The sequence below is a fragment of the Podarcis tiliguerta genome, assembly GCF_965153285.1.
Source record: "Podarcis tiliguerta genome assembly, chromosome: 14".
Lineage (NCBI taxonomy): Eukaryota > Metazoa > Chordata > Lepidosauria > Squamata > Lacertidae > Podarcis > Podarcis tiliguerta.
The window spans coordinates 50,005,592-50,031,590 of NC_139547.1; the positions used below are offsets into that span (position 1 = coordinate 50,005,592).

Consider the following 25,999-nt stretch of genomic DNA (forward strand, 5'->3'; position numbering starts at 1 on the left):
GGGCTTGCTTCGCTAGACGAAACGGCCCTGCCTCTCATGTCATGGCGACGGTCACTGCACGCACGCACGCTCGCTTCCCCGCTCCTCCGGCTCCCTCCCACCTTCCTGCTGACGGCTCCTCTGGCTCCCTCCCACCTTCCGGCTGACGGTTAGTGCCTCGCGCTGCTGCCCACCCCCCTCGCGGCTCCCCTCAGAGAGCCGTTGCCGCCAGCGCCTCTCTCTCCCTGGAGTCGCGCTCCTGAGCCCTGCCGCCCTCCAGCAGCCGCGTCGCATGGTGGCCACAAGGCGCGGGTGAGTCTGAGGTACCGGCTGCGGCAGCTGTCCTGCTTCTCCCCGCCCCGCCCCGCCGTTGTCAGTGTTTAAATGCAGTGGTGCTTCGCAAGATGAAAAAACTCGTACAACGAAAAAACTCGCGGAACGAATTAATTTCGTCTTGCGAGGCACCACTGTACTGCACTTCCCTAAGCCAAATCCTATACCCTGAAGGAAGTTGCCAACAGAGAACAAGCCATGGAGGGAGAAGCGTCTTTGGGAACAGGTCTTGAAGAATAGGCTACGTTTGGGGCTGGGGATTGAGGCCTTGGCCATCCAGCTGTCACCCCTCCTCAAAGGGACCCTTCAAAAACCTTTATCACAGACCAGAGCCACACAACACTGTTCATAAGAATGCAAAATCCACAACTATGCATGCTTTCAAGAACAGAGAGAATATGGTTCCTTTAACAATTGCATACAGCTGATATTTCCTGCAGAGAGGAAAGGCAAACACAAAACCCGTTATTGTCAACCACAGCTTGATGTATTAAAGACATGTGATTCGTGTGATTGAAAAACCTGCCTGAAGTGATTGTAATATTTGCATTCTTATCTAATTTTCTAGATAGCTCAAACATCTCTCTGTGTGCCTGAAGTGCAGCTCTCTGAAACTGGAAAACTTGCCTTCTATTTCATCAACAGAAACTAATGCAATGAAATCATCATATTACCCACTTTGCCTCTCTAAAGAAGGCAGTGGATTCTTATTTTTGAACAGCCTGCCTGTAGCTACTGCTAAACTTTATTATTATTTAGTACCAAGAGTAAACTAGTTTTGCTTCCAAGATTCAGGCAATGGTGCTGTGTAATTTAGCCAAGATTAAATCAGGCAAGCATTAACATATTGTGTAACACCTCCCCTGCCCCTAGAATCATAAGCACCATAGCCACATGTCATCTAGATACCAGAAATGCAGCTCATCAGGAAGGAATGGAGTCTAGTCTCTCTACTTAACATGCTAGCTTTCCATGAGCAGAGAGGATTGCAAGAAGGACAATTTAAACATGAAACGTCCCCTCCTGTAGTCTAAACAGGGACAGTGCTGGAAAGACTGCACAGTGGTACCTTGGTTTTCGAACGCCTCCATTGTCGAACGTTACGGAACTTGAACACCGAAAACCCAGAAGTAAGTGCCTTGGTTTCAAATGCACCTCGGAAGTCAAACAGGAAATGTGGCTTCCGTTTTGAAGGTTGCATTTTGAGGCTTCCACTTTCAGTTTTTGGTTTTTGAACATTTCAAAACTCGAACGGACTTCCGGAATGGGTTATATTCGAAAACCAAGGTGCCACTGTACTATTTCCCCCCTTGAATACTATTCCCTCCACTTGCCCCACAATACAGCCTTGAGAAAATCCTACCAGTAAGTTGCACTGTTTTCAGACACTAGACACACCATACATGGAGCAATCATGTGCATATCTGTTCAGACATTTATTCTAAGAACTGCCCTGAGACCTCTATAAATTCAGAAAGAAAGGAAGAAAGGAAGAAAGGAAGAAAGGAAGAAAGGAAGAAAGGAAGAAAGGAAGAAAGGAAGAAAGAAAGAAAGAAAGAAAGAAAGAAAGAAAGAAAGAAAGAAAGAAAGACAGACATAAGTTCCACAGGGCTTGCTCTCATGTAAATGGTATTAAGATTGCAGCCACATTCTAGGTGTACTAAATCTGCATCCTTCTCTCACGATGTAAGACTGGGCACATTAGGAGGCTGTGGGTCAAAAATCATGCTTTGCCAGCAAACCTTCACCAAAATCCAATATTAAATGGGGAGAGATTGTTTTTATCAGAGACTTGAGGCAACTAAAGAGTGTTGCACTAAACCTCGATTTACAGAAAGTGGTGGCAACAAATCTGGGAGAGGAAAGTAATATATAAAAGGAAAAAATAATAAAACAAAATGCCAGAAAAAGAGTATCTGCTTCTGAATCACACCACTGAAAACTCAGAAGCAATTGGGCAATGGAATAAAAGCTTTAGTAACATGAAAGAATCTCAAAAATAAAGGCCAAGGCTGTCCAGAGAGCCCTATCACCTCTCAGTCTCTCTCTCTCTCTGTGAATGGGGGAATAACTAATCATTGAACCTAAGCGAAAAATGGGGTAAACAGACCCATTCAGAATGTTTACCTCTCCAACCAAAGGTTTCAAATTACTTTTCTGTGTGTTCTGCAACATCACAACAGAATTCATATGGGTAAAATGAGAGCAAGCAATTAAATTGCAACAGCAGTTACCATAGAATGAACACACTTCAGAACATCACATAATCCATTTTTCCCCACTGCCTGGAAAAAAACCCTCTAAGGGCTAGATAACAACTTACTTTCTGAAATTTGTACACAGACATAATAAACATCAGGAGGAGGAGGAGGAAGAGGAGGAGGAGGAGGAGGAGGAGGTTCTCCCCATCTATTACTGTTCTGCTTTATTCTTTCTCAAAAGTGGCATGATGAGGGGAGGATTCAGGGGTCACAATCCTTTTGGGAAGAGAATTCTAGAGAAGAGAAGCATGCAAAGAGCTGGCCATGATCCTTCCAAAGAATGAGGAGGGAAGACTTCTGTGCCCAACAACCTCAGAGCATATACCAGGGTTGCTTCAGCTCAGCCTCTTCTTCAAACACACTCCCCCCCAAAAAATTCCACCAGGATTGCAACAGCACCCTTAAAAGGCCTTTGGACATCCATGTGGCCGATGCACCAAAATGGGCCAAAAGGTTTTTCATTTCAGCAAATCAACCCTCACTTGTCTGGTTGCAGATTCTTGCCTCACCTTAGATTACTCCTTGCAGCTAAGGTTGGATTGTCTTCTGCCTGAGGCTCTGAGTGACTGCGAGTGGTAGCGGGAGAGGGGAAAGGGGACTGCAGACAAATATAAAATTAACTTTAACATGTAGCTGAATCATGCAACACCACTGATTCTATTCTACCGATCTCCAAGTTCTAGAATCTGCAGGGACCCACCTGAGCACTGTGAAAGGGGGAACTTTCAATGGCAACATGCAAACAGCCTGGGAGGTAGCTAGGCAAGCTTGCATCAGGTACTGATATCTAGACACATTACTGACAGCCCCAGAAGCAGCATCTGAGATGCCAGAACAATGCTGCACTGAAAGTGGGGTATCTTCTAAAGATCCAGGTAACCCAGAAGCACTTTTAGGCCAGAACCGAGGCTGCTGTTAGAACTGCAGGGCGGGACAAGAAGTAGTGAAGTCCAATTCATAAAGGTGATCCTCAGAGAATCAAGTTGGAAGCATTCTTGAAGGCCATGCAGCCCAACCACCTGCTTGGTGTAGTACAGGGGCCCTCAAACTACAGTCCGCGGGCCATATCTGGCCTGCCAGGGTCTTAAATCCGGCCTGCCCAGCCAGGGCGAGCGGCAAAGCAGTGGTGAAGTATTCTGACTGAATGCAACAAAAGCATTCGGCAACAACTCCGCGCCCGGCCTAACCATACTCTCTGCGGCCGCATTGCATGCTGGAATTCATAGTTTTCTGCTAAGGCAGAGGGGCGTCTCTGCGTCTCTCCCTCCCTCCACCTGTGTTTCAAGTGTTCTGCTGAACTTTGCTCTTGACCCCTCCGCCTTCCCGTAGTTGCCTACTCCCCAGTATGGCAGAGGCGCCAGTCGGCTATGGTACTGCGGACCCTTTGGCTCTGGGCTCTCCATTCTGCCCGCCTTGTTGCAGCTGCAGTCACAGCAGCGCCGCTTAGTCCTCGGAGCCCCCTCGGGCCACAGGCATCTCCTGCGGAGAGGCAGGGGCCGCATGGTGCCTGGGTCACCATGGCAGCTCAAGAGCACTTGCCTCCATGCATGGGCTGGAGGTGGAGGAGCCAAATGAAGCCCAGAGAACAGACAGCCTCTCCGGACAAGCAGCTAGCTCTTGCAACAGACCGGTGAGCAGAAGGAGGAAGAGGAGGAGAAAGAGGCACGGGGACCTGCCTTATATCAAGCCAGACCATTGCTCACTATTGCCTACCGTGGCTGGCAGCAGCACTCCAGGGTTTCATGCAGGAGGCTCTCCCAACGCCACGTGGGGATGCCAGGGGTTGAATTTGGGACTGCCACTGAGTCATTATTATTAATAATAATTGAATTTATATACTGCCCTATACTTGGAGGTCTCAGGGCAGTTCACAGAACATAATCAAAATCTAAAACCACTATATAGAATCAAAATAAAACAACACTCAACACTCAATAACATCTCCCCACCCCCCACCCCCGAAAACAACTACATTTAAAAAGGGCATAGGATGTCAATCAAATCAACCAAAAGTCTGGCTAAAATGGAACGTTTTTGCTTGGCGCCTAAAGGTGCCCTTTTTTCTAAACTATAGTCCAGCCCCCAACAGTGTCTGAGGGACAGTGAACTGGCCCCCTGCTTAAAAAGTTTGAGGACCCCTGGTGTAGTAAATGCAGATATCAAGAACATCCCCAGCCAAGGAGAGTATATCTTCTCTCCCAGAAAACAGACACACACACCCCAGTCAATCTACTCCTGTGATAGGGATTCATCATATATCATTTGGTTGAAGTAGGAGGCTAAAATGTTTGTGCATTTTGGCAACATCATGTGAAATGTATAAGGTGAATATTAACCAGCACTGAAGTGAGCTACAGAAAGATGCTAAAACAGCTTCCCTCATGAGCCGTGAATCTGGGAACTTTGTGGATTTAATATAAGACATGTTCACTCCTTTTTAAGTCAGTGCGTGTTGTGAAGACTTTTGCTCCATGCCCAAGAGAACCAGAGTGGTGTGGTAGTTAGTGGCAGAAGCGAGCCAGGCAACACTTGGGCTCAAATCTCTGCTCAGTCATGGCGCTCACTGGCTGACCTTGACAGTCACTATTTCTCAGCACAGCCCACCTCACAGGGATGCTGTGAGTATAAACAGGGCAAGTGTTATTTAACATGGAAAAAAATGAATTAATGTATATATTGACTGGCCCAAGCACATCTGGAGAGAAAGGAGGGATTCGCACCTGGGTCTCCCCATTCCGGTACAAACATCACACTGGCAAACAAATGCTACTAGTCCACAGGAAATTTTGCTACTTTGTCTGCTCACAAATATTTAAGTTTCCCTTTTGTGGCACACCAACAGTTTGCTTTTGTTTTCTTTTTAAGAAGTACAAGAAAACACATCTCCCTTCCAATTTGCAAAGACTTCCTTGCTTGGTTGCCTTAATTGGCACAGGAAAACAGGTGAGTGGCTATTTACAAGTCCGATTATTCCAGTGTACGTGTTGGGGGAGGGGGGCACAAGCAGTTTTCTTTAGTTTTAAAACATTTATATTCCGACTTCCAAAAGTAGTACTGAAATTATCATACCCACACGCACACAGGCTTGTTCCCATGTGCATATTTCCTTCTTTAATGACAATCATACCGAGTCCCCTGCTGTGTATTTTCAGCTCCTGATAATTTGTAATTAATCCTAATCAACCTACGTGGTTCTTCAAGCAGAGGTGTTTCCGCCCCAACAGTCTGCTGACTCACACTGTACAAAATTCACATACGAATTCTTAAACTGCCAGGTTGGCATGCAGCTTGCCTTCATTCTTAAGTGACTGAAGTTCCAGTAACAGGTTGGTCAGTGCTGTGGAGTCCAAGCTGTGAAAAAGAAGTCTGTGAAAAAGGGGCAAGGAGGGGGAGACTAAAGGGAGTCCTTAATGGCTTAACAGAAGGGCACCTTGACAGGATGGCTTCTCACCTTGTTTTCCTGGCAGTGTAAATGGATGCATGTGCTTGTCAATCCTGCTTACTGCCTAACAGTGAATCTGTCAAGTAACTTCACATTTGCACCAGGTCCTAACCTCTAAATAAGTTATCAAAGACTGGATTAAGGGAGAAGCTGTGTAGAGAGAGGAAAATTCTGGTTGTATGCAGAAGGATCTATTGTGGATTCCCCTAAAGCAGGCATAGGCAAACTCAGACCGCCAGATGTTTTGGGACTACAACTCCCATCATCCCTGACCACTGGTCCTGTTAGTTAGGGATGATGGGAGTTGTAGTCCCAAAACATCTGGCGGGCCGAGTTTGCCTATGCCTGCCCTAAAGAGAACCTGCACCTACAGCAGGCTTTACTAACCTGGCGCCAGTAGGAGTTGCAGTCCAACACCTCTGGGGGGCAGCACGTTGGCAAAGACGCCTAGACTCACTCCATCACCCCTCCAATACCAGACAATGAGGTGGGTGCTTCGTTGTGGAGGGCTACTCAGCACCAGTACAGACCATAAGTCTTCAAGGCTATGTAGGTGGGAGCCTACCAGCTAGAGAAATGTCTTACCAACTTGTTGGAGGTCTATCCACCGAATCTTGGAGCTTTGGTCCTCTTCTGGGAAAGGATAGCTTCACTTAACTATCCATGTTTACTAATACACCCTCCTGCTAATCCTTCTTAAGCAGAAATAAAACCATCACTGCAAGGCATCTGGAAATGCAGATAAACATCACACTCCAGAAGCAGCAGTGCTTTCCTTGCTTGAAGCCTTATGAGTCTTAAAGATTAAGAGATGTTGTTGTCCCCGCCCCCCTCTGAGCTACAACCAGAATTTTCCCTCCACCAACCAGCTGTGAACAAATTAGAAGTGGCCCTAACTAGTGGAAGCTCCCTCTCTAAGCATATGGATCCAATTAAGTCACAGCACAGCTGATTTTTAAATAAATCTTTCTTGAAGCAGCCACAGAACTTGAAGAATATATATATATATATATATATATCCCCTACAACTCTGAAGAAGGGAAGGCAGGAGAATTGTATTTGCATAAGGAACACTTCACCAGCCACCCCACTGCCTGTAAACACAGGACTCCTTGCAGAAATAAATGCTAATTGAGAACTCTTCAGAAGTCTTTCCTCCCACTTCACCAAGCAGCACTGATTTGATCAATCCTCTATTTCCTGGCTTCAAGTTGCCAGCTCTTTCAAGGACCTGGAAGGGAGGGGGGTGTTGCAGAAGAGGCCTCTGCCTTGAAAGTGATTTAAAACTAAGCCACTTTTTGGAATATCTGGTGCCCGCCCAAAGAGCCAATTGCAAAGCAGTCACCACAGGCTATCCTCTATCTGGCAGCAGCCACTGAAGCTGGGAGACAAAGGAACAATTTTAAATAATACTAGGACCCATTTCTGTCCATCATTCTAGCCACACATACCCCGTCTTATTCCCTCAAAGCTATCAAAGATTTAGGGTGCACAGGGGCACCATCACCTGGCAATTCTTGACTCTTCCCGTCTTCCTGTAACCTGAGGTTTTTATTAGCAGTAAAGATCTGAACAGTGAGTAATATCCATGCTACAGACTTTTATAGGAGTGAAGGAAAATCAATGCTGCCTGCAGCTAGGTGTCAAGAGCCAAGGGGGTAGCAGGAGAGAAAGGCTGTGGAGGTGGATGGCGCCTCCAGCCATAATTCAACCTGTCCCCACACAAGGCAAGAGTATGAACAAATGTCAGGTGTTATACAGCCTGCTGCACACAGTCATCAATATCTCAATTTCATCACTTGCTAATACCAAGTTTTGAGTAAAGTAGGAAGAAAATCAAACTGTTTGCAATGCAATGCTGGTTGTTGCAACGCCAGTATCAATATTCAACTCACTTCTGGATTTCCAAGTATCAGTCAAGGGTCTTTAACCTAGAGATGTTGTTTGCAGATGATGCAGCCTTGACAACACACTCCAAGGAAGCTCTACAGCAGGGGTCAGCAACTGGTTTGTGGTTTTGCCTGCAGGGAGTCTGGCTTCACCATCACCCTGACGAAGATCAATGTCCTGGATCAGGACATCACTAGTACTCCAGGGATCAGCATCGGTGACTCCACGCATGAGGTGGTAAGCGACTTTTTCTACCTGGGTTCCACCATAACCAGCAACCTCTCCATCAGTGCTGAGCTGAACAAGTGTATTTGCAAGGCAGCTACAGCAATGGCTTGCTTTTCCAAAAAGGTGTGGGAGAATATGGTGCGAATGTCCAATACCAAGATGGTGGTCTGCCAGGCTTGTGTATCTAGCATGCTGCTGTATGGAAGTGTGTCAGGGGCAACTTACAACCACCAGAAGCGATGTCTCGAGAATTTGGGCATCACATGGCAGGAGAGCATCTCAAAGAGGTGCTCTCCCAAGCCCACATTCCCAGCATGTGCACACTCCTGTCTCAATGGTGTTTCCACTGGCTTGGTCATGTCCACCGACTGGAAAATGGCAGTATCCCCAAGGATGTGTTCTACAGGGAGCTGGCTTCAGGCCCCAAGGCTGATGGCAGACAAAGGTGTCTACAAACATGGCATGTGCCTGAACCACATGTACAACAGAAACAACCTGCTACATATACTGCCTTCCTTTACTTTTCAGCAGGCAATTGCATAACTATGCTCCTTTTACTATGTATTGTGCTCATTACACAAAGAGACAGAAACACACACACACACACACAAACATCCAACCTAACTTGTCCCAAGTTGTGCATCTATATAAATTACATCAACCCAATACATTTGTGTAATCCATGCGATTTATTTTCATAAGAGAATATATGTATTGCAGAACCACAGATATGCCTAGACTTGTAGGACTTTCACACACAACAAATAAAAGTGAGTTGTTGGTTGTTGTTTTTTTTAAAAAAAGGAAAACAGCACAGCAACATTCAAATAACTCATGCTGAACCCTTGAGGGCTTGTAATTTCATAGCAAACACACACTAGTTAACAAGCTGTAGGTCAAGTCAAAGCACGTGGGAAGAGGCAGCCCACTATATTTTAGTGCCTGAGGGAGATAATCCAAACAGTAAAAATATAGCAAAATAATTGACAATTTGCTGCCTTTTAATATTTCAAAATCTGCTACCTGCAGCCAAGAATGTACATTTCTTTCTTTCTTTCTTTTTTGGTCACAAGCAGTGGCCAATGGGAATATGCAACACCCAACAAGCTCCATCCATTTGCCATAGCTGCAGCATCCAACTCCAGGGATTAATGCAATATTTTCCACCGCACATATTCCAAAGCAGTGCAGTTCCACACTCTGCTGCCTGGGATATTTTTAGAATTGCAAGTGCCTTCGCTGATTCCCAGCTGTGTGTGGTGCTGATGTCACAGGTGAGACAAGAATTAAATAGATATTTAGTACGTGGAAAGGCTATGAGATATGCTTCTGTGATAAAGCCTGCTGGTGCCTATGGGGAATTCAGGCTTTATTTCATTTGGAAGTGAACTTGGATCTTCAATTAGGTTCCTCTGGAGCAAATGAGACAGCAAGCCCTCAAGGCACAAGCTGATTCTTCTTTCCATTCTGTATCTGTACAGCCCCTCCTGTGCAATTGACTCTAAAGCAATGTTACGAATCATCATCATTATCACCACCATCTCCTCTTACTCTCTGTATCACCTTTGCTGGACAAACCCCTCTCTACAGCATCAGTGTGTTTATGTGGTAGAAGACTGTAACCACACAGTAAAAAGATACCTAGAAAATTTCTGATTTAATTATTTGTTCAAAATAAATAAATAAAATACCGTATTACGGAATGAATTTAAAGCAATGCTAATTTACTGCTTCACCTAACACAGCCAAATGAATTTACCAGGCTTATTTATAGGTGGCCCCACAAATTCAGGCTTATGGATGTATCCAGGGCATGGCAAACACTTTGTTGCATGATGTGACAGTCTCTGCTGCCCCAAGGAGGTAGTGGTGGTGGTATACCTGAAGAAAACTCACCTGGAACCACACATTTATGCCAATTACTGCCTGGTCACCAATGCACATTTTCTGGGCAAGGTGACTGAGAGGGTGTTGGTGGTTCTACTGCCGATGGTCTACTCTTGGATGAAGCTAATTATCTTGACCCATTACAGTCAGGGTTCAGACCCACTTGGAGGACAGAATTGGCCTTGGTCACCCTGATCACCTTCTTAGGGGGAGGGAGAATGACAGGGGGATGGGATCTTATTGATTCTCCTAGAGCTCTCAATGGCTCTGGATACCATTACCCACAATAACCTTCTGATTAGACCCTGTAGATTGGGGAACTATGTTACAGTGGTTTTAGTCAATTCCAGAGAGTCTGATGGGTGACTGTGCCTTAGCTTCCTTGCAGTTGATCTATGGGGTGCCACAGAGCCTGATTTTGTCCCCAATGCCATTTATATCTCTATGAATACATTGGTGTATGGTCAATAGAAGATCTGGGGAACAGTTATCACCTGGATGCTGAGCATACCAGCTCTTATCATGGGCCCTTCAGCTCCATCAGGATCTGGCATGCTTTGGCAGCCCCGGACTGCCAGGAACAGGAAGGAGAAGAGGAGGAAGAAGCAGATGGGATGCAAGGTGGGCACCCAGGGATGGAGGAGAAAGTTCTTCCTCTTGAGACTCTCAGTGTCAGAGCAGAAGCAGATCTGCTGGCTCTCTCTCCTGCAGAACAGAGAGCCTCCTCAGGGTGAGGGGGTTTTGACAAGTGAGGGGTGGGATGAACTAGAGGAGGTGGCAGCAGAGTTGGCGGCTAAGGTGCAGGGCACAGTCTTGTCACCAAGAACCAAGTGCTACCTTCATACATGGTATCAGTTGCACCTGCCCAGAAGGCATGCACATAGAATCATAGAATCATAGAGTTGGAAGAGACCACAAGGGCCATCGAGTCCAACCCCCTGCCAAGCAGGAAACACCATCAAAGCACTCCTGACATATGGTTGTCAAGCCTTCAGAACCATAGTGGGATTACTAAGAGCAACCCCAAATGTTTAATAGTACCATTTGGGACCTGCTGCTGCTACTGCTACTGCCCTGGACTGACCTGCTGGGAGCCTGAAGGACCTTGCCCTGCTTCTCTCCACCTGGCTGGGGCGGGGCCTGACAGGCTCCATAAAGGGCTGCTGCTGCTGCTGCTGGGCAGAGAGGGCTTTGTTTTTGTTTTGTGATTGATATTAATGCTGTATTCTTGGTTTTAGATTTTATATGGAAATTGTTTTCCATTTGGTTGTGTACATTTTGATGTGTTTTACTTATTGCTTATGACTTTTGTTATGTTGCTAATTATGTAAATCTTGCCATGTTGTAAGCCGCCATGAGCATTGTTTTAACTATGGAAAGGCGGCATACAAATAAAATGATGGTGATGATGATGATGGCCATCCTAGGCAGCCTGCTTCCGTCACAACTGGACCTGCAATCTGCAAACAATAAATTTGATGTTCAAATCAGTGGGTTTTATGAGCTACCTAAGCGCTTTTATAGGATAGTGTCAGCCCTTCTTAAGTTAAAGAACACTTGAAATCTTTGGCAATCCTTTTCAATGCTTTAGTCCTGCTTCCAGTGTGGCTAGATCAGGGAAGAACATCTTCCTTTTATTGGAAGAGTGTAAAAGGATGGGATAATTAGCAAAATGGGAGCAGAAAGATTTCAATCATTCTTGCTGGAGGCAGACCTGGGAAGCTAATTGCTTGAAGGATGTTAAGGACTGGTCTAAAGGCACGGACTGCGAATAGAGAAGGCCTTGCCAAACTTCCCAAATGCAAACAGAGAATGGCTGAGGACTAGACTATGCTGCCCTAGAGCTGTGAACTGACAGCTATCTGCAGACAAGGAAATCACATGAAATATGAGACAAATGAGCTTGTAACCTGCTGGAGAACCAAAGCTGCTATAAGCACTCCTTGGAGACTAGGGCATCCAAACAACAAACCCAACATTTTCATCAACTTTTTATGACAGCAACCCAATTAAAGGAGAGCTGGATGACAGGATTCACACCAAACATGGCTTGGCGAAAGCATTCAGTACCTCTCATCTCCCTGTTTTATCAAAGCCATCACTCCCTGCTCTCTGCACTGCCACCGCCCCCCGCACATCCCAATCTTCAAGATTGATAATAAAAGAGAAATCTGATTCCCTTCTAATAGGTGTCAAGATAAAATCAATGGTCTTGGTCTGCCTGAAATCTGAGTAATAGAATGTGTGTGTGTGTGTGTGTGTGTGTGTGTGTGTGGTTGTTTAAGAGAAGAAAAACAAAAACATCACCACCACAAAACAATGTACACGGCAATGGGGGGTAGTGGAAGGGATGGAAATTAAAATGAACAGAGCACCACAACAATTTTGTGGTTGCTGCACCTAAGAGAAGTAAAAAAGGCAGAGACAACAGCCCCACCTTCACTTTGAGAAGAAAAAAACGCAAGTCTCATGAGTTGGCCTCAAACAATAAACACCTTAGAAGTTGCTATTAACAGGAAAGATGGGCAGTAATGAAGCAAAACACACATTATCTTTTACTGCTACAACAATTTCTGCTCTCTCTTCTTCACAAACAGCATTTTTAAAAAACAAATTTCAAAATGAACTGCTGGTTATTGTTTATGACTGGTTGGTTAAATGAACTGCTGGTTATGTTCTGAGAAGAATTATTCCATCACCACCACAACCACACAGGTCACTGTTTCAGAAGGGAGAAAGTAAGTGGTGCCTTCATAAAATGAGATTAGTTGGGGTGGATGTAAGGATTCCAAAGGAAGAGTGTGCAAAAAGGCTCCCCCACCCCACCGCTAGCAAAGTATTTGTGTCACAATACTACAAGGTCCTCTGCATCAAATTTGTGTCTACCTCTCTGCTAACTTTCAGTTAAGAATCCTTGTCAGTTTCAAGAAGGAAAGAAGAGATGAAAGATCAATGCATTTAGGATATATGTTGGTGTCACTTCAAATACAAGCAAAACAATCATCTTTATTTTGCTACCAACCCACATGTGGCAGCATCTGAGTTCTTCCCAAATAAGCCTGGCCAGTGAACAGAATATAGGTATAGAAGGAAATCTTGGAAGCTGTCCTCAGTGGTCTGATTTCAAGAACATAGAAGAAGCCAAGAGACGCATCAGGCTTGCACAAAACACAGGTTTGCACATTAGTAACGGGATCAATATCAGCAGTAGAAGTCCATTCGCTCCAGTGGACAGAGAGTTGCACTTGGACCTGAGAGACCAGGGTTCAAGCTCCAGCTCAGCCATGGACTCACTAGGTGGCCGTGGGCGAGTCACTTGTCTTCTTAGACTCAGTTCCCCACCTGCAAAATGGGAACAACAGTGACCTACCTCATGGGCCTACTGAGGACATGAAAGAGTTTGGGGTGGGGAACCACTTTACACAAGGAAATGCTCCCTCCTCCTTCTCTGGAGTGGCAGCCACATAATCAGATGGTGGACATAATCCTATGCAGTCTTAAATTACACCATAACACTTTCATGAATGGGATGGAGGGGACAATAACACATGGTCGAGTTTGGACCCGACAGTTACAGAAAGCAAATTTGGCTGCTCAAAATCCATTATCTCTATAAGAGGTTATGGCTGGGTATTTCCATCACTGATGGTGCATCCATATTTAGGACACTTGTTCAACTCTAGTTGAGCCTCATAATAAACAAATTTATGTAGGTACATTCGTAAGTGCATATGTATGTATGTATGTATGTATGTAGTACAGGAAAGCACAAAGGGGATTATCAACAGCAGGATCTCATTCCTTTTGAATAGATTTTCCCCCCAGCTGGAAAACAATGCAGGAACATGAAAGAGATTTATAAAACCATAACTGAGATGGGGAGAGTATGCAGAAAGAAATGTAGTCACTCAGAGCAGAAAAAAATTGGAAATAGCCATGTGACTGCAGCAGATCAGAGACAATGGAAAAAGTGGTACTTCTAACAAGCTATGGAACTCACTCCTCCATATGGTTACAATGACCAATAATCCATGTCACTGGTTTTTTTTTTAAGACTGGATACATCCATGGAGGACAGATCTGTCAGTAGAGACAAGAAATAATAGCCAGAAGAGATGCTCCATGTCTGAAGGCACCTCAGACTCTCAATATGAAGCTGTGGATGTATGGAAAAATAGGACTTTGCTTATGCCTGCATTCAAGGAATTAATTGTAACATTAAACTCTACATTTGATTATTAGTCTGCACTCAGATTCTTATTTCTAAGCATTCCAGGCCTCTGAACAAAACATTATCCAGTTATCCAATAACAGAAAATACTCCAGGGTCTTTATTGGAGTGTACAAAATATTATGAGGAATACCCTAGTATGAAATCATTATGAAAAGCTGAGAGTGCAGGATGGGTTCAGCATCTGAAACATTGTTCCCGGCTGAGGAAGGGCAGAAATACCAGATACCACCCCCAAGCCATCAGTCCAAGGGCTGTAAGCCAGATGCTCTTACCTGAAGAGTAATCTGATCCATCTTCATCTCCAGGTTTCTGTTCTCCTCTTTCAACTGGCTTCGTTCAGTCTCCAGTTCTTCAATCTTTAATCTAAGGGGGGAAAGAGACAAACTGGAACCTTGGCTTTTCATACCTGTGCCACAAATAAGTCTCATAATAACTGAGAGAAATGCTGAGCAGTGAACATCACATGTGGCCAAGGAAAAATTTCAGCCTCGGGCCAACCAAGGTCTTCTACTGCCTCTGTCTCATATTTATTGAACAGGCAAGAAGGAAGAATGGTGGTTCCCCTCCTGTAGAAATCCTACCCAAGAGGATGCTCATTTCTCATGTGCAGGAATTGGAAACCTGTGACCCTCCAGATTTTACTGGAAACCCCGCCTGCATCATTCCTGACCAATGGGCATGCTGGCTAGAGCAAATAAGAGTGAGTCCAACAGCATTTGGAGTCTCACATCTTCCCATCTTCTCCTGCTCAAGAGTCACAATGAATTGAGCAAGTCATTGGTTCCTTACCCAGGATAGTTAACAACAATTAAAATCTTTGGATTTTGATTTCTGTCAATAAATGCTTCTTATATGCTGGGAGATGGGCCGTTTGTCTTCAGGCCCACAGTCTAAACAACCCTGTCAGTCCAGTGACCTCTAATACTGAGAGCCTCCATAATAAAGCTCTGCTGTTTTTATTGTAATTATTTGTATGTTTTGAACATATTTTATATATGCAAATAGTTTAAGTCTATTAATGTTTAATTATTCTTTAATGATCGTTTCCCCTATGTTTTTAGCAATTTTTGTTTTCATCCGTAAGCTGCTTTGAGTACCGTCAGGGGAAAAGGTAGGGTATAAATAAACAAATAATGATGGTGATGATTATAATAATAACCTTTATACAGGATAATGAAGAAATAACCAAAAGCCTTTCATTTTGTGATTTTAAGATTTTAAGAGTTTGTTTGATTGTTCTGTCTAGAAAAGTTTTTTTAAAAAAAATGTCTTTGGAAATGGTATTCATAATGTTTATTTAAATCAGCAAAGCCTGTTTGTCAGCAAGTAGGATTAAGTAAGCTTCCTGGGAGACAAGTAAGATTTTCTTGCTGACACCTTATAAGAAGCCAGTCATCGGAATTGCTACATTGTAGATTATTTATATTTTCAGCACTTAACAGCAGAAAATAATGTGTTTCTTTCACCCCATTCACTACAAAATTGATCACAATCAGGAGTCAGTTTCTCAAGAGCCTGCTTGCCTTGTATCTGTACCTTGGAAGAAGCACCCCCCCCCCCATCCTTCAGTGCTGGACATTTTTGTGTTTTAGGGTTTCATTTCTAAACTTACGCAGAGCTCATAAGAGCATAACGAAAACCCAGCTGGATCAGGCCAAGGGCCCATATATTCCAGCATCCTTTTTATGCAGTGGCCGACCAGAAAGCAATAAACCCGCAAGCAGGGCATGAAGGCAACTGGTATTCAGGGCCACATGCCTCTGATCCTGGGGGTAGGTGCACACGGAGCCTTATCCTTTATGAATCTGCGTAATCCCCTTTTAAAGTCGTTCAAGTGGGTGGCCATCACTGCATCTTGTGGAATCAAACCCCATATTTGACTATGTGTTCTGTGAAGAAGCACTTCCCTTGGTCTTCCAACATTCAGCACCAGCAGATGCCCCTGTTTCTAGAATTACGAGAGAAGGCAGAAAAAGGACTTGGAATACTGTGCACAGTATTCCAAGTGTCAAACCACATATTTGAATAAAGTTATTGTGGTATTGGCAGTTTTATTTTTGACTCTAAGCTTCAATGGATACCAGATCTCCTCTCCACTGACTGGTAGTCATGCCCCAGTTGAAGATGTAGGCAGGCAGGCTGTGGTTATTATTCAGAGAGAACAGGCACTCTACACATGTTCAAGTGTGCTTTCTTCTTCACTAGTATTTTGTCTGCTTCAGGGCTGAGCTGAAGGTGTATTGCTTGGCCAGTTACTGCAGATCTGTGGTTCAAATTGCGCCATGAATCAGACAACACCGCTAAAGAATACAAACCGCTCCCCCCCCCACCCTTTCTAAGGAGAGACTGTGGAAAATAGGGAAAAAGAATTTCAGCTATGAATAGTGCTTCAAATCCCTGGAAGGGTTTTCCTGCAACAGATGTAATTGAAATTAAAATTATCCCAAAAAGCAGGCTCTGAAGGCATAAAAATGCAGCATTTGAAGGCACCTCCATGGCCCTCAGAGAGCATTTTAGCTCGAAGGCAAGAACTCAACCATACTGCCTCTGCTCTGAGCTGTGAATCTGTTTTTTCCAGGAGGTTGGCCTCCTGAGACACACACACACACTTGAAATGTTCAGGACTTAAGATAAAAAGCATATACTGTATCCAACAATTACAACAGTTTATTAAGAAGCAAGAAACCCACATCCGACATTCATGTAATTTACCTGGTGCTCCTATGCTAGTCTTACTGCATGCCCCTTACAGAAAATCAGAACTCCCCTGAATGTCAGTGATAATCCTTTATTTCAGACAGCAAAGTACTGAGTGCTTGTCTTTTTTGAAACATTAATCTGGCAAACATTGTCATAAACATGGGAATGAACTATTTCTGATGTGGAGCCATCTCCATCTCTGCAAGAGACAGAATCTGCTAGCTTTTCCATTCTCGTCCACTTCAATAATCTAAGTTAGGATCAAGTTCCTTCTCCAGTATCCTGGTTATACCCCAAATAAGGCAGCACCAATTGGCCATTGGCCTAAGTGTGGTGCTATTCTGGTGATATAAATAATTTTCCAGGGAAATTCCACGCAGTCTTTGCTTCAGTAGGTTGAATGCTGGTCGTAACGTGCCAAAGGATTTGGGAGGGAATCACAGGTTGATGGTACAGCACATGCTCAGCGTGGAGAAACTAGAGGGGTTGACTGTCGAAACTAGAGTGGCTCACACATTATGGTAAGCCAAACTATGGTTTGCTCTGAAAGAACAAGCTTGTGCACCCCACTCCTTCCTTGCTCAAGTCAGAAGGAAACAAACCAGAGCACTGGTTCAGTTTTATATATAAATCGGGATGTGTTTGGAGAGAGAGAAAAACACAAGTACTAGTTCATCTATATGCCCAGTCAAACTGAGCCTTTTGGGGACAGAGACCAGTTCACATACAACTGCTCTTAAGCCCTATGGGTCTTTGGTATAGGAAGACCTATAAATCTGAATAAATTATGTGCTGGACTGTGGCTAGTCAATGAGCTTGCTTTGTGTCCCTAGCACTTTAATGCGCGCTCTCTCTCTCTCTCTCTCTCTCTCAATCTCTCTCTCTCTCTCTCTCTCTCTCTCTCAAAACCTCTCTCCCTTCAGAGAACCCAACCCAAATGAATTTGTCTTCCAAGGATCCCCAAATCTATCTACTATGAAACCTACACCATCATAGATTATCCTAGAGCATGGATACTCTGTGAAAAGAGGGCACTGCCAAGGACACCTCCATAATCCTGTATGAACTGAAAAGACATCCTGGCTTAGGGATAAGAAACATGGTGTGCCCCAGAAGTTGGACTACAACTCCTATCAGTGCTGGTCACTGGCTGCACTGACTGGGGCTGGTGGAAATCAATGTTCAGCAATATCTGGAGGGTATCACATGGGCTTCCCCTGCTCTAGAGCAGGGAGGAGACAGGATTGCAGCGATGGTGAGGCAGTCTCCTGGGAACGCTTTCGGTCTTAACTGATCTTGTTGGGAAACCCCCAGAAAGCTAAATATACCTAGCCGGCTGAAAAATCACTGTCTTCATTGTTATATCACACAAACCTTTCAGTAGCCACAAAGGAAACATCAGCATTATAAGAAACACAGATGGGGGGTAGAACACTCAAAAGACAACAGCAAGTGCTGTGGCCAGGCATAAAACAGAGGGGAAATGAACCCTGTGGCTGCAACAACCCTTCAGACTAAGCGTTCCAAAGAGCAGCGACACGGGATGTCGGGAGCAGCACAACTTCCAGCAAGTGTGACTAATGGACACTGGCAAGAACATGACTTTCTTTAGAATTACTGAGGCTCTACCCAGTCACTAAATCCATAGACAACATTTAGGATTTACTGGAGTACTTGTTTGACAGCAGAAAGAAAACGTTAAGATTTGTTCCAGCTGAAGAGGTCTCTTCATCTGCTGCTACTTAAGTCTTCGGGGGTTAAAAAAACAAACAAAGCCAACCTAATAGTTATGTTCCTCTTCTTCCTCCTCCTCCTCCTCCTCCTCCTCCTCCTCCTCCTCGTTCAGGTAAAACCTGTTACTCTGAAAACCTGTTCATTACAGCATGGTCAACAGAATCAAATGCCAAAATCAGCCTTTAGTCATACAGCTAATGTGCTTTATGGGAGGCAGGGTGTAAGTGAGGGACTGACAGTGTTAATATTGCTTTTGTCATCTCCTCAGAAGTAATAATGTTGGGAAAGAATTTCACATTTAATGTTATAAAATGTTTGATAAAAAGAGTGCTTTGTTCTCATGAGTAGGAAGGGAGGAGGGGAAATAGATAAAGTCTTTCAAGCTTCCCAGGGAAAATTTACTTTCCATATTAAAGAAAAAGAAAACAAAGGGTTTCTATCTTTCTTTTTAGAGCCCTCACACATAGGCTATGAATACAGATTTGGGGGATTAACACAGGGTGTCTTTGTCCTCCCATTTCTGCATTTGTTTTTCAAAAGTGTGTGTTTAATCACAAGGTCTGTATGGAAGACACCTATAACAGTCTTCCTCAACCAGGTGACCTGACATTCAGATGTTTTAGACTGCAACTCCTATAAGTCCCAGTTAGCATGACCATTTTGCTGGGATCCAAAACACATGCAGAGCACCAGATTGCTGAAGGCTGCTAAAAGCACAGAATCCTTCCTCCTCTTGAGCCTCCCTCAGATACAATAAAGGATTAAAAAAACCTAATTACTAGTCATGTGATATGGATGGGGTGGGATAGATTGATGAAAGGGAAAGTGGTTCACCTATTTATGGTAGATTTGAAGTCAGGACCACCTAGTTCATAGCTTCATGTCTCAACCATTATGCTACGGGTGTGGAACCAAGGAAGTCTCACATCCCTTGGCTCCAGCACTGTAGGTTGGTCACAAATTTTAACACTGCCATGGATAGGGTGAATATCCCACTCCTCTTTTCAAAGGCAGGGTGAAGTATTTGAATATTGAATTTCTAGAAGTTCCTGGAGTTAAACAGCAAACAGCAGATGGTAGCTGAGGGGGCAAATGTAAGATACAATAGAATACATTCCCTATGTGCTTAGGTTAGCCTGGAGGTAACATGGGACAGAAAAAAGAACTTAAGAACCCCAATGGATCAGACGAAATGTCTGTTTAGTCCAGCATCCTGTTCTCACAGGTGTCAGTACTTTTTTCCTCTGTCCTGACAAGGGCTTGTTGTAAGCTGCATTTCTTCAAGGTAGCAGGCAAAAGAGGGAGGAGGAATGGACAGAGAGTGCAAATTATAAACGTGTTACTTCCAAAGGCATCAGAGTTGTCATCAAGCCTGGGAATACTTGAAAATCCGACTGTTTTCCTCTTCTGTCCTTGACATTGTTGGCAAATGGATGTGGCAAATGTTGATTTATGAAGATTAACACTCATTAATGGGCTTTGGAAGGGAAAATCAGAAGCCTATAGGTTGTCCTATTTGGGGAAGGTGCTGCAGTCCATGCCAGCAGATCTGGTTAGTCATTGATAAAATGTTTTGAAACCTTCCAGCTCCCAGAAGGCAAGGAACAGAAGGCTGGTTTTACCGATAGAGCTGCACCCTATCAATCAGAAGAAGAGCATGCGTATTGTTTGCAGAATTTTTACATTTCCCTGTAACATCATGCATACCATATTTCAGAAAAGTAGGAGAACTTTAGACTCTCTTTGCTTTATTCAGTTCTCCAAAACTATATTTACTGCAACAGGTTTCCCCAGGTTTCTGCCCTTCACATGTTTTGGACTGAAAATCAGTATGCCCGGGCCTGGTGAAACATAAACACTGGCATCAGCAGAATCACAGAACTGGATCATCCATCTCAAAAATCCACATAATAAACTCATAAGAGAGGCAGAAGCTGCAGGGTGAAATAAAGAATGGCTCCTAAACAGATGGACTCATTTTAAAAAACAACCCAATTGGTAGATCATTAGCTGTAAAGCAAAAAGGGGGACATTCCTGTGGCCAATTCTGAAGCTGTGTTCTACTGGGACAGCTGAGCAGAACACAGGACGCTTTTTTGCTGCATTTTCCCTCTTTTATATCAAACTGATTGAAACCTTGCGTTACCAGCCTAGAGACCAAGCAAACTACACATTAAGAAGAACTTTTTAAAGTGCAGCTTTTGCACAGTCAGCTGCAAGGGAGAAATGCGTAGTTTAATCTTTCTTTTATACCACAGAGACATCCATACTTTAAAAATGACAACAGAGAAAGCACATTTGAATGTAAAGCAATGAAAACACAACTGCAAAGTCTCCCATCAGACCAGGACACTAATGCAAGTCATCACAGATCTAACAGGCTTCGTCTGAGCTTTTTATTTTAAATTAAAACAACCAAACTTTTGTTGTTGCTGCTGCTCAGTTATTGGTGCAACTGCCTTGGAAAGGGAGCTGTAAAAGCTTTAATAACAGAACGAGGAGTTATCTATTTCTACCACAGCTTTTATAAGGGCCTCCGAACCCTCTGCTGGAATGCTGTTTTATAACTTCTCTCTTATTCAATCACAACATGTACACCTCTGCCATCTGCAATAGCACACTAGGGGGACTATTTTTTTTCCTGCTGGAAGCACATCAGTGTTACAAAAAGGCAAGACTCTGAGTCTTTCTTACATGGATGCCGACAGATCCTCTGTTTAAAAGGCAGGCGGCTAGTAAAAATCAAAAACAAACAGCAAGGCAGGTTCCATGGGGAGGAAAGCAAATGCAAGGGATAAGCGACGAGGGAGCCGCAGCAGCAATGCCAACAAAGACAGTGCAGGAGATTTAAGAGGTCCCGCCCTCATAAAAAGGGGGTGAGGTAGATGGCAACCCAAATAACAAACACTAATAACATGCCAACACACAGCCATAACACTTTAATAAAAATATGAAGGGGAGATAGTGTCAGCAAATAAAATGGACATAGATTAGTTTATTATGAAATCAGTTTCAATAACAATATGTGTCTGTGGGAAGGGATGGTTATTGTTTAGCTGTTTTGTTTTTAATTATTTACTTGTTTTTATCTTGTATTTTATTCTGTGAATTGTCCTGAGATCTGATGATTAAGGGCGGTATATAAATCTAATAATAAATTATAAAATAATGACAACAATATTAGGGAGACTAGAGGTCAAGACAATTTGTTTGTTACTATAATCATTTCAATTTACACACACACACACACCATCCCAAAGAACACAGTTTGGGTGTATTTCAAAACTTTTTTGTTTATAGGGAGCCCACACCAGCAATTACTTATGTACTAGGGCTTTCCTCCCTGCCTGTGCTGCTCCTACACACCACGCTGCCAACCTGTTGTTGTTTAGTCGTTCAGTCATGTCCGACTCTTCGTGGCTCCATGGACCAGAGCACGCCAGGCACCCCTGTCTTCCACTGCCACCCGCAGTTTGGTCAGATTCATGTTTATAGCTTCGAGAATACTGTCTAACCATCTCGTCCTCTGTCGTCCCCTTCTCCTTGTGCCCTCCATCTTTCCCAACATCAGGGTCTTTTCCAGGGAGTCTTCTCTTCTCATGAGGTGGCCAAAGTATTGGAGCTTCAGCTTCAGGATCTGTCCTTCCAGTGAGCACTCAGGACTGATTTCCTTAAGAATGGATGCGTTTGATCTTCTTGCAGTCCATGGGACTCTCAAGAGTCTCCTCCAGCACCATAATTCAAAAGCGTCAATTCTTCGGCGATCAGCCTTCTTTATGGTCCAGCTCTCATTTCCATACATCACTACTGGGAAAACCATAGCTTTTACTATACGGACCTTTGTTGGCAAGGTGATGTCTCTGCTTTTTAAGATGCTGTCTAGGTTTCTCATTGCTTTCCTCCCAAGAAGCAGGCGTCTCTTAATTTCGTGGCTGCTGTCACCATCTGCAGTGATCATGGAGCCCAAGAAAGTAAAATCTTTCACTGCCTCCATTTCCTCCCCTTCTATTTGCCAGGAGGTGATGGGACCAGTGGCCATGATCTTCGTTTTTTTGATGTTGAGCTTCAGACCATATTTTGCGCTCTCCTCTTTCACCCTCAATAAAAGGTTTTTTTAATTCCTCCTCACTTTCTGCCATTTTTTAATTCCTTCTCACTTATATGCCTGTTGTCTTTGTCCATGGAGTTTTCTTGGCAGGGATACTGAGTGGCTTGCCGGTTCCTGCTCCAGGTGGATCACGTTTGGTCAAAACTCTCCACTATGACCTGTTCATCTTGGGTGCCCTGCTCGGCATAGTTCATAGCTTCTCTGAGTTCTTCAAGCCCCTTCGCCACGGCAAGGCAGTGATCCATGAAGGGGGCTGCCAACCTGCCTCCCTTTATACCTCACCCAACCTCCCCACCACACAGAGCGTCCTTCGACCCCTCCATCCTCACCTGCTGATGCCCCATTGCCAATTCCCCTCCCCCCCCAACTGGTCCAAAACTTCCCAACCCACCTGTCACAGCTCACTCCAATCCCAAGATCCCTTGGTCAGGGAAGACAGTAATGGAGAGGATGAAGTCTTTCTCCCCTTTGCCCATCCCTAGACGCAGACAGTAACACTGTCACTAGCAATGGGGAGCAGAGTGAAACAGTGTTCCACAGCAACCATCGCACCCACATTGACCTGCTGCCCACCTGCCTGCAGCTACCACCTCCTCTTCCCAGAAACCATTTCTCTCTTGTGGGCAGCTCCCCAGCATCTGCCCTACTTCACTGCCATCTTCTTCCTCCCTGCTAAGACCAAAGCAGTGGTATCGGTGCCTGATGTGAAGCCAGAGCAGAGGACGGTTGTGGGGAGCTGCCCCAGCCTGCTCCTCTGTGGCTCATCTTTGATGCCCGCTACCTGCACTGACAGCTCACTTGCCCACCTGTCTGCCTGCTAGTCTGCCTTCACACCACAGTTGGCACAGCTGCCTTTTGGTGACAAGGCAAACTGCAGTGTGACAACATCTTTTCTTACAAAAATATGGCAAAGTAAGATTGAATAGTTTTATATTTATATTGGGGCGAAGTACAGCAAGGTTTAATCATCAATGTGATTTGAATTAACTAAGATTCCTTTGGGCTCATCATGCATATCCAAGTTAGTTTGCATTTTTGCTCTTGCGGTTCCAAAACCGATTTAACTGCAATCTTAAATTATCAGTTACCTACTTCACAATAAATACAATCCCTGAAAACCATGGGTGAAGATGCATGTATGAGGATTCCAAAGTGAGAGAACAGTTTATATTAATTGTGGGATAATTTGCAGTTCAGGAAGCAAAAGCTACCACTCAGTGTTAGACTATAGGGAGCCCACACCATCTGACTATCATCTGCTTTAGGAAAATGGAACCACACAACAGTCAAAGTGTCTTTGGAGAGTGGAGGAAGGTTAATGAAGTACTATGGAAGTTAAGAGATTATAGGAAGAAGCGATGCGGATTTCAGCTCAGCACTTTCTAATGTTGTTCTATCTTTGGGCTCCCCCTCTGAAAGATGTCCAGAAGTGGGATGGCTACAAAAAAAGGGCCTTTTCTGAAGTGGCTCCCCGTTTATGGGATGCTCTCCCCAAGGAGGCTCACCTGGCACCATTTCATTTCATTTCATGTTTATACCACTTTATATTTTTGTGGGGGGGGATCTCAAAGCGGTTAACAACACATTAAAACATCAAAGTATACAATCAAGGCAACATAATTAACAGGAAACTAAAATATTATCTGAAAGATTTCAAAATAAAACATTGCAAAGGAGGTCAACAATAGAATTCACATTTAACATAGCAAAGTTAACCCCCCCAAAAAATCAGAAGAAAACATTACCAAAAGTAGTAAAGTATAAAATGCACATTTAAATTCATTATATATCTTTAGGCACCAGGCAAAAGCTTTCATCTATAACCAGGCCTTTGACCTTTAACAGTCTGTGACTCTTTGGAAGTAGTCGGTATGTTTTTAATGTATTTCTTCTTCTTTTTTCCTTTTGGTTTTAATGCATCTATGTGGGGGTATTGGTCTCTTAGTTTGGTCACTTTGCTTGCTCTGGATAAAGCAACCAACCAAGATAAAGCAGCCAACAAATTCTATAGAGAGGGGGGTGCAGAGGAGCAAAGCTTCATTTTGACAGACATCTCATCTCTTAGCTTTGGGTATTACAAACTAGAAAGAAAAGCCACCTTAAAATGCCTGCTTTTCCACATAGGTTGGCAAACTGTTCAAGAGTTCTGCCCTCTTGTTTTCAGCCTGCCAATTAGCCAGGAGAGAAATTTTAATCTGAGATTATAGTTTAGTTAATTAATCATACCAATTAAACTTCACAGCCCTATCACTAAGGAATTTGATTTCTTCTTCCTAATTAGATGGTCTTGGTCTCTTCTCTTCTCCCTGGGTGCCCTGAAAGCAGGAGAGGAGGCTCACCTCAGCGCATTCACCTCCTCTCTGGTGATGAAGACACTCTGATGATGGGCGCCTGTCTGGCTCTTCAGCACCTGTAGCTCTGCCTCCAACTGCAAAGCAAGCAAAGGGATGCAAGTGAATCTCTCCCTCTTTGTTTCCCACTCCCCAAAGACACATAGATTTACATAGGAACACGTAGATACAAAAAGTGATGGAGGAGACAAGTTGATGGGAAGAGTATAATCAAAAGGGAAATTGTGTCCATTCCTGAGTAAGCAGCAGGCCTGAAGGTTTGAGCAAGCACCTCCTCACCTGTCATGCCTCTCACCTTGGTAAATAGATGCCAAAACACTGCTTTATGGATCATACACTACTGGTTAACTAGAAGAGGGAGGGAGACTTATTCAGGGTATTCTGGCTTACTTTGTTTCCACTAGTGCCACTTCCAGGGAGGACAGGATCTCTGCAGTAATGACATTTTAGCGGCATCTATACAGTAAGCCATAAATTACACAGGAGTTACATTCTGGAGGTCTCGCCTGATGCCAACATCTTGTATAGTCAAAACACATTGGGGGAAATTGTAGGTGGGGCTGCCATCTATCTATCTATCATCTATCTATCTATCTATCATCTATCTATTATCTCTATCATCTATCTATCTATCTATCTATCTATCATCTATCTTTGCTAAGTGTATAAAGCTGAATGCACACAAATGAAATGTGCATAGGTTCTGAGTGTATAGTAATCAAATAAATGTCTAGAGAAGGCTGAGGATCCTCAAAACTGATCTTCCTCTAAAAGAAAATGGTCTGCGGCCGAAGCAAATGCCAGACTACTCCATCCAGTTCCTCCCCTTGTGAATATAAAAGGGAGAGCCAA

The 25,999-nt window shown here is 43.9% G+C and overlaps 1 protein-coding gene across 1 annotated transcript in view; it reads right to left on the reverse strand.

Annotated features, from left to right (window-relative positions):
• The window catches only part of MAD1L1 (mitotic arrest deficient 1 like 1), a 436,479-nt gene that overhangs the window by 197,311 nt on the left and 213,169 nt on the right, over positions 1 to 25,999 (reverse strand). The window contains exons 14-15 of the mRNA XM_083413484.1: positions 25,136 to 25,224; positions 14,527 to 14,617 (exon numbers count right to left, since the gene is read on the reverse strand). Of these exons, the coding sequence (XP_083269610.1) occupies positions 14,527 to 14,617; positions 25,136 to 25,224 (180 nt within the window). The remainder of the gene's footprint in view (positions 1 to 14,526; positions 14,618 to 25,135; positions 25,225 to 25,999) is intronic.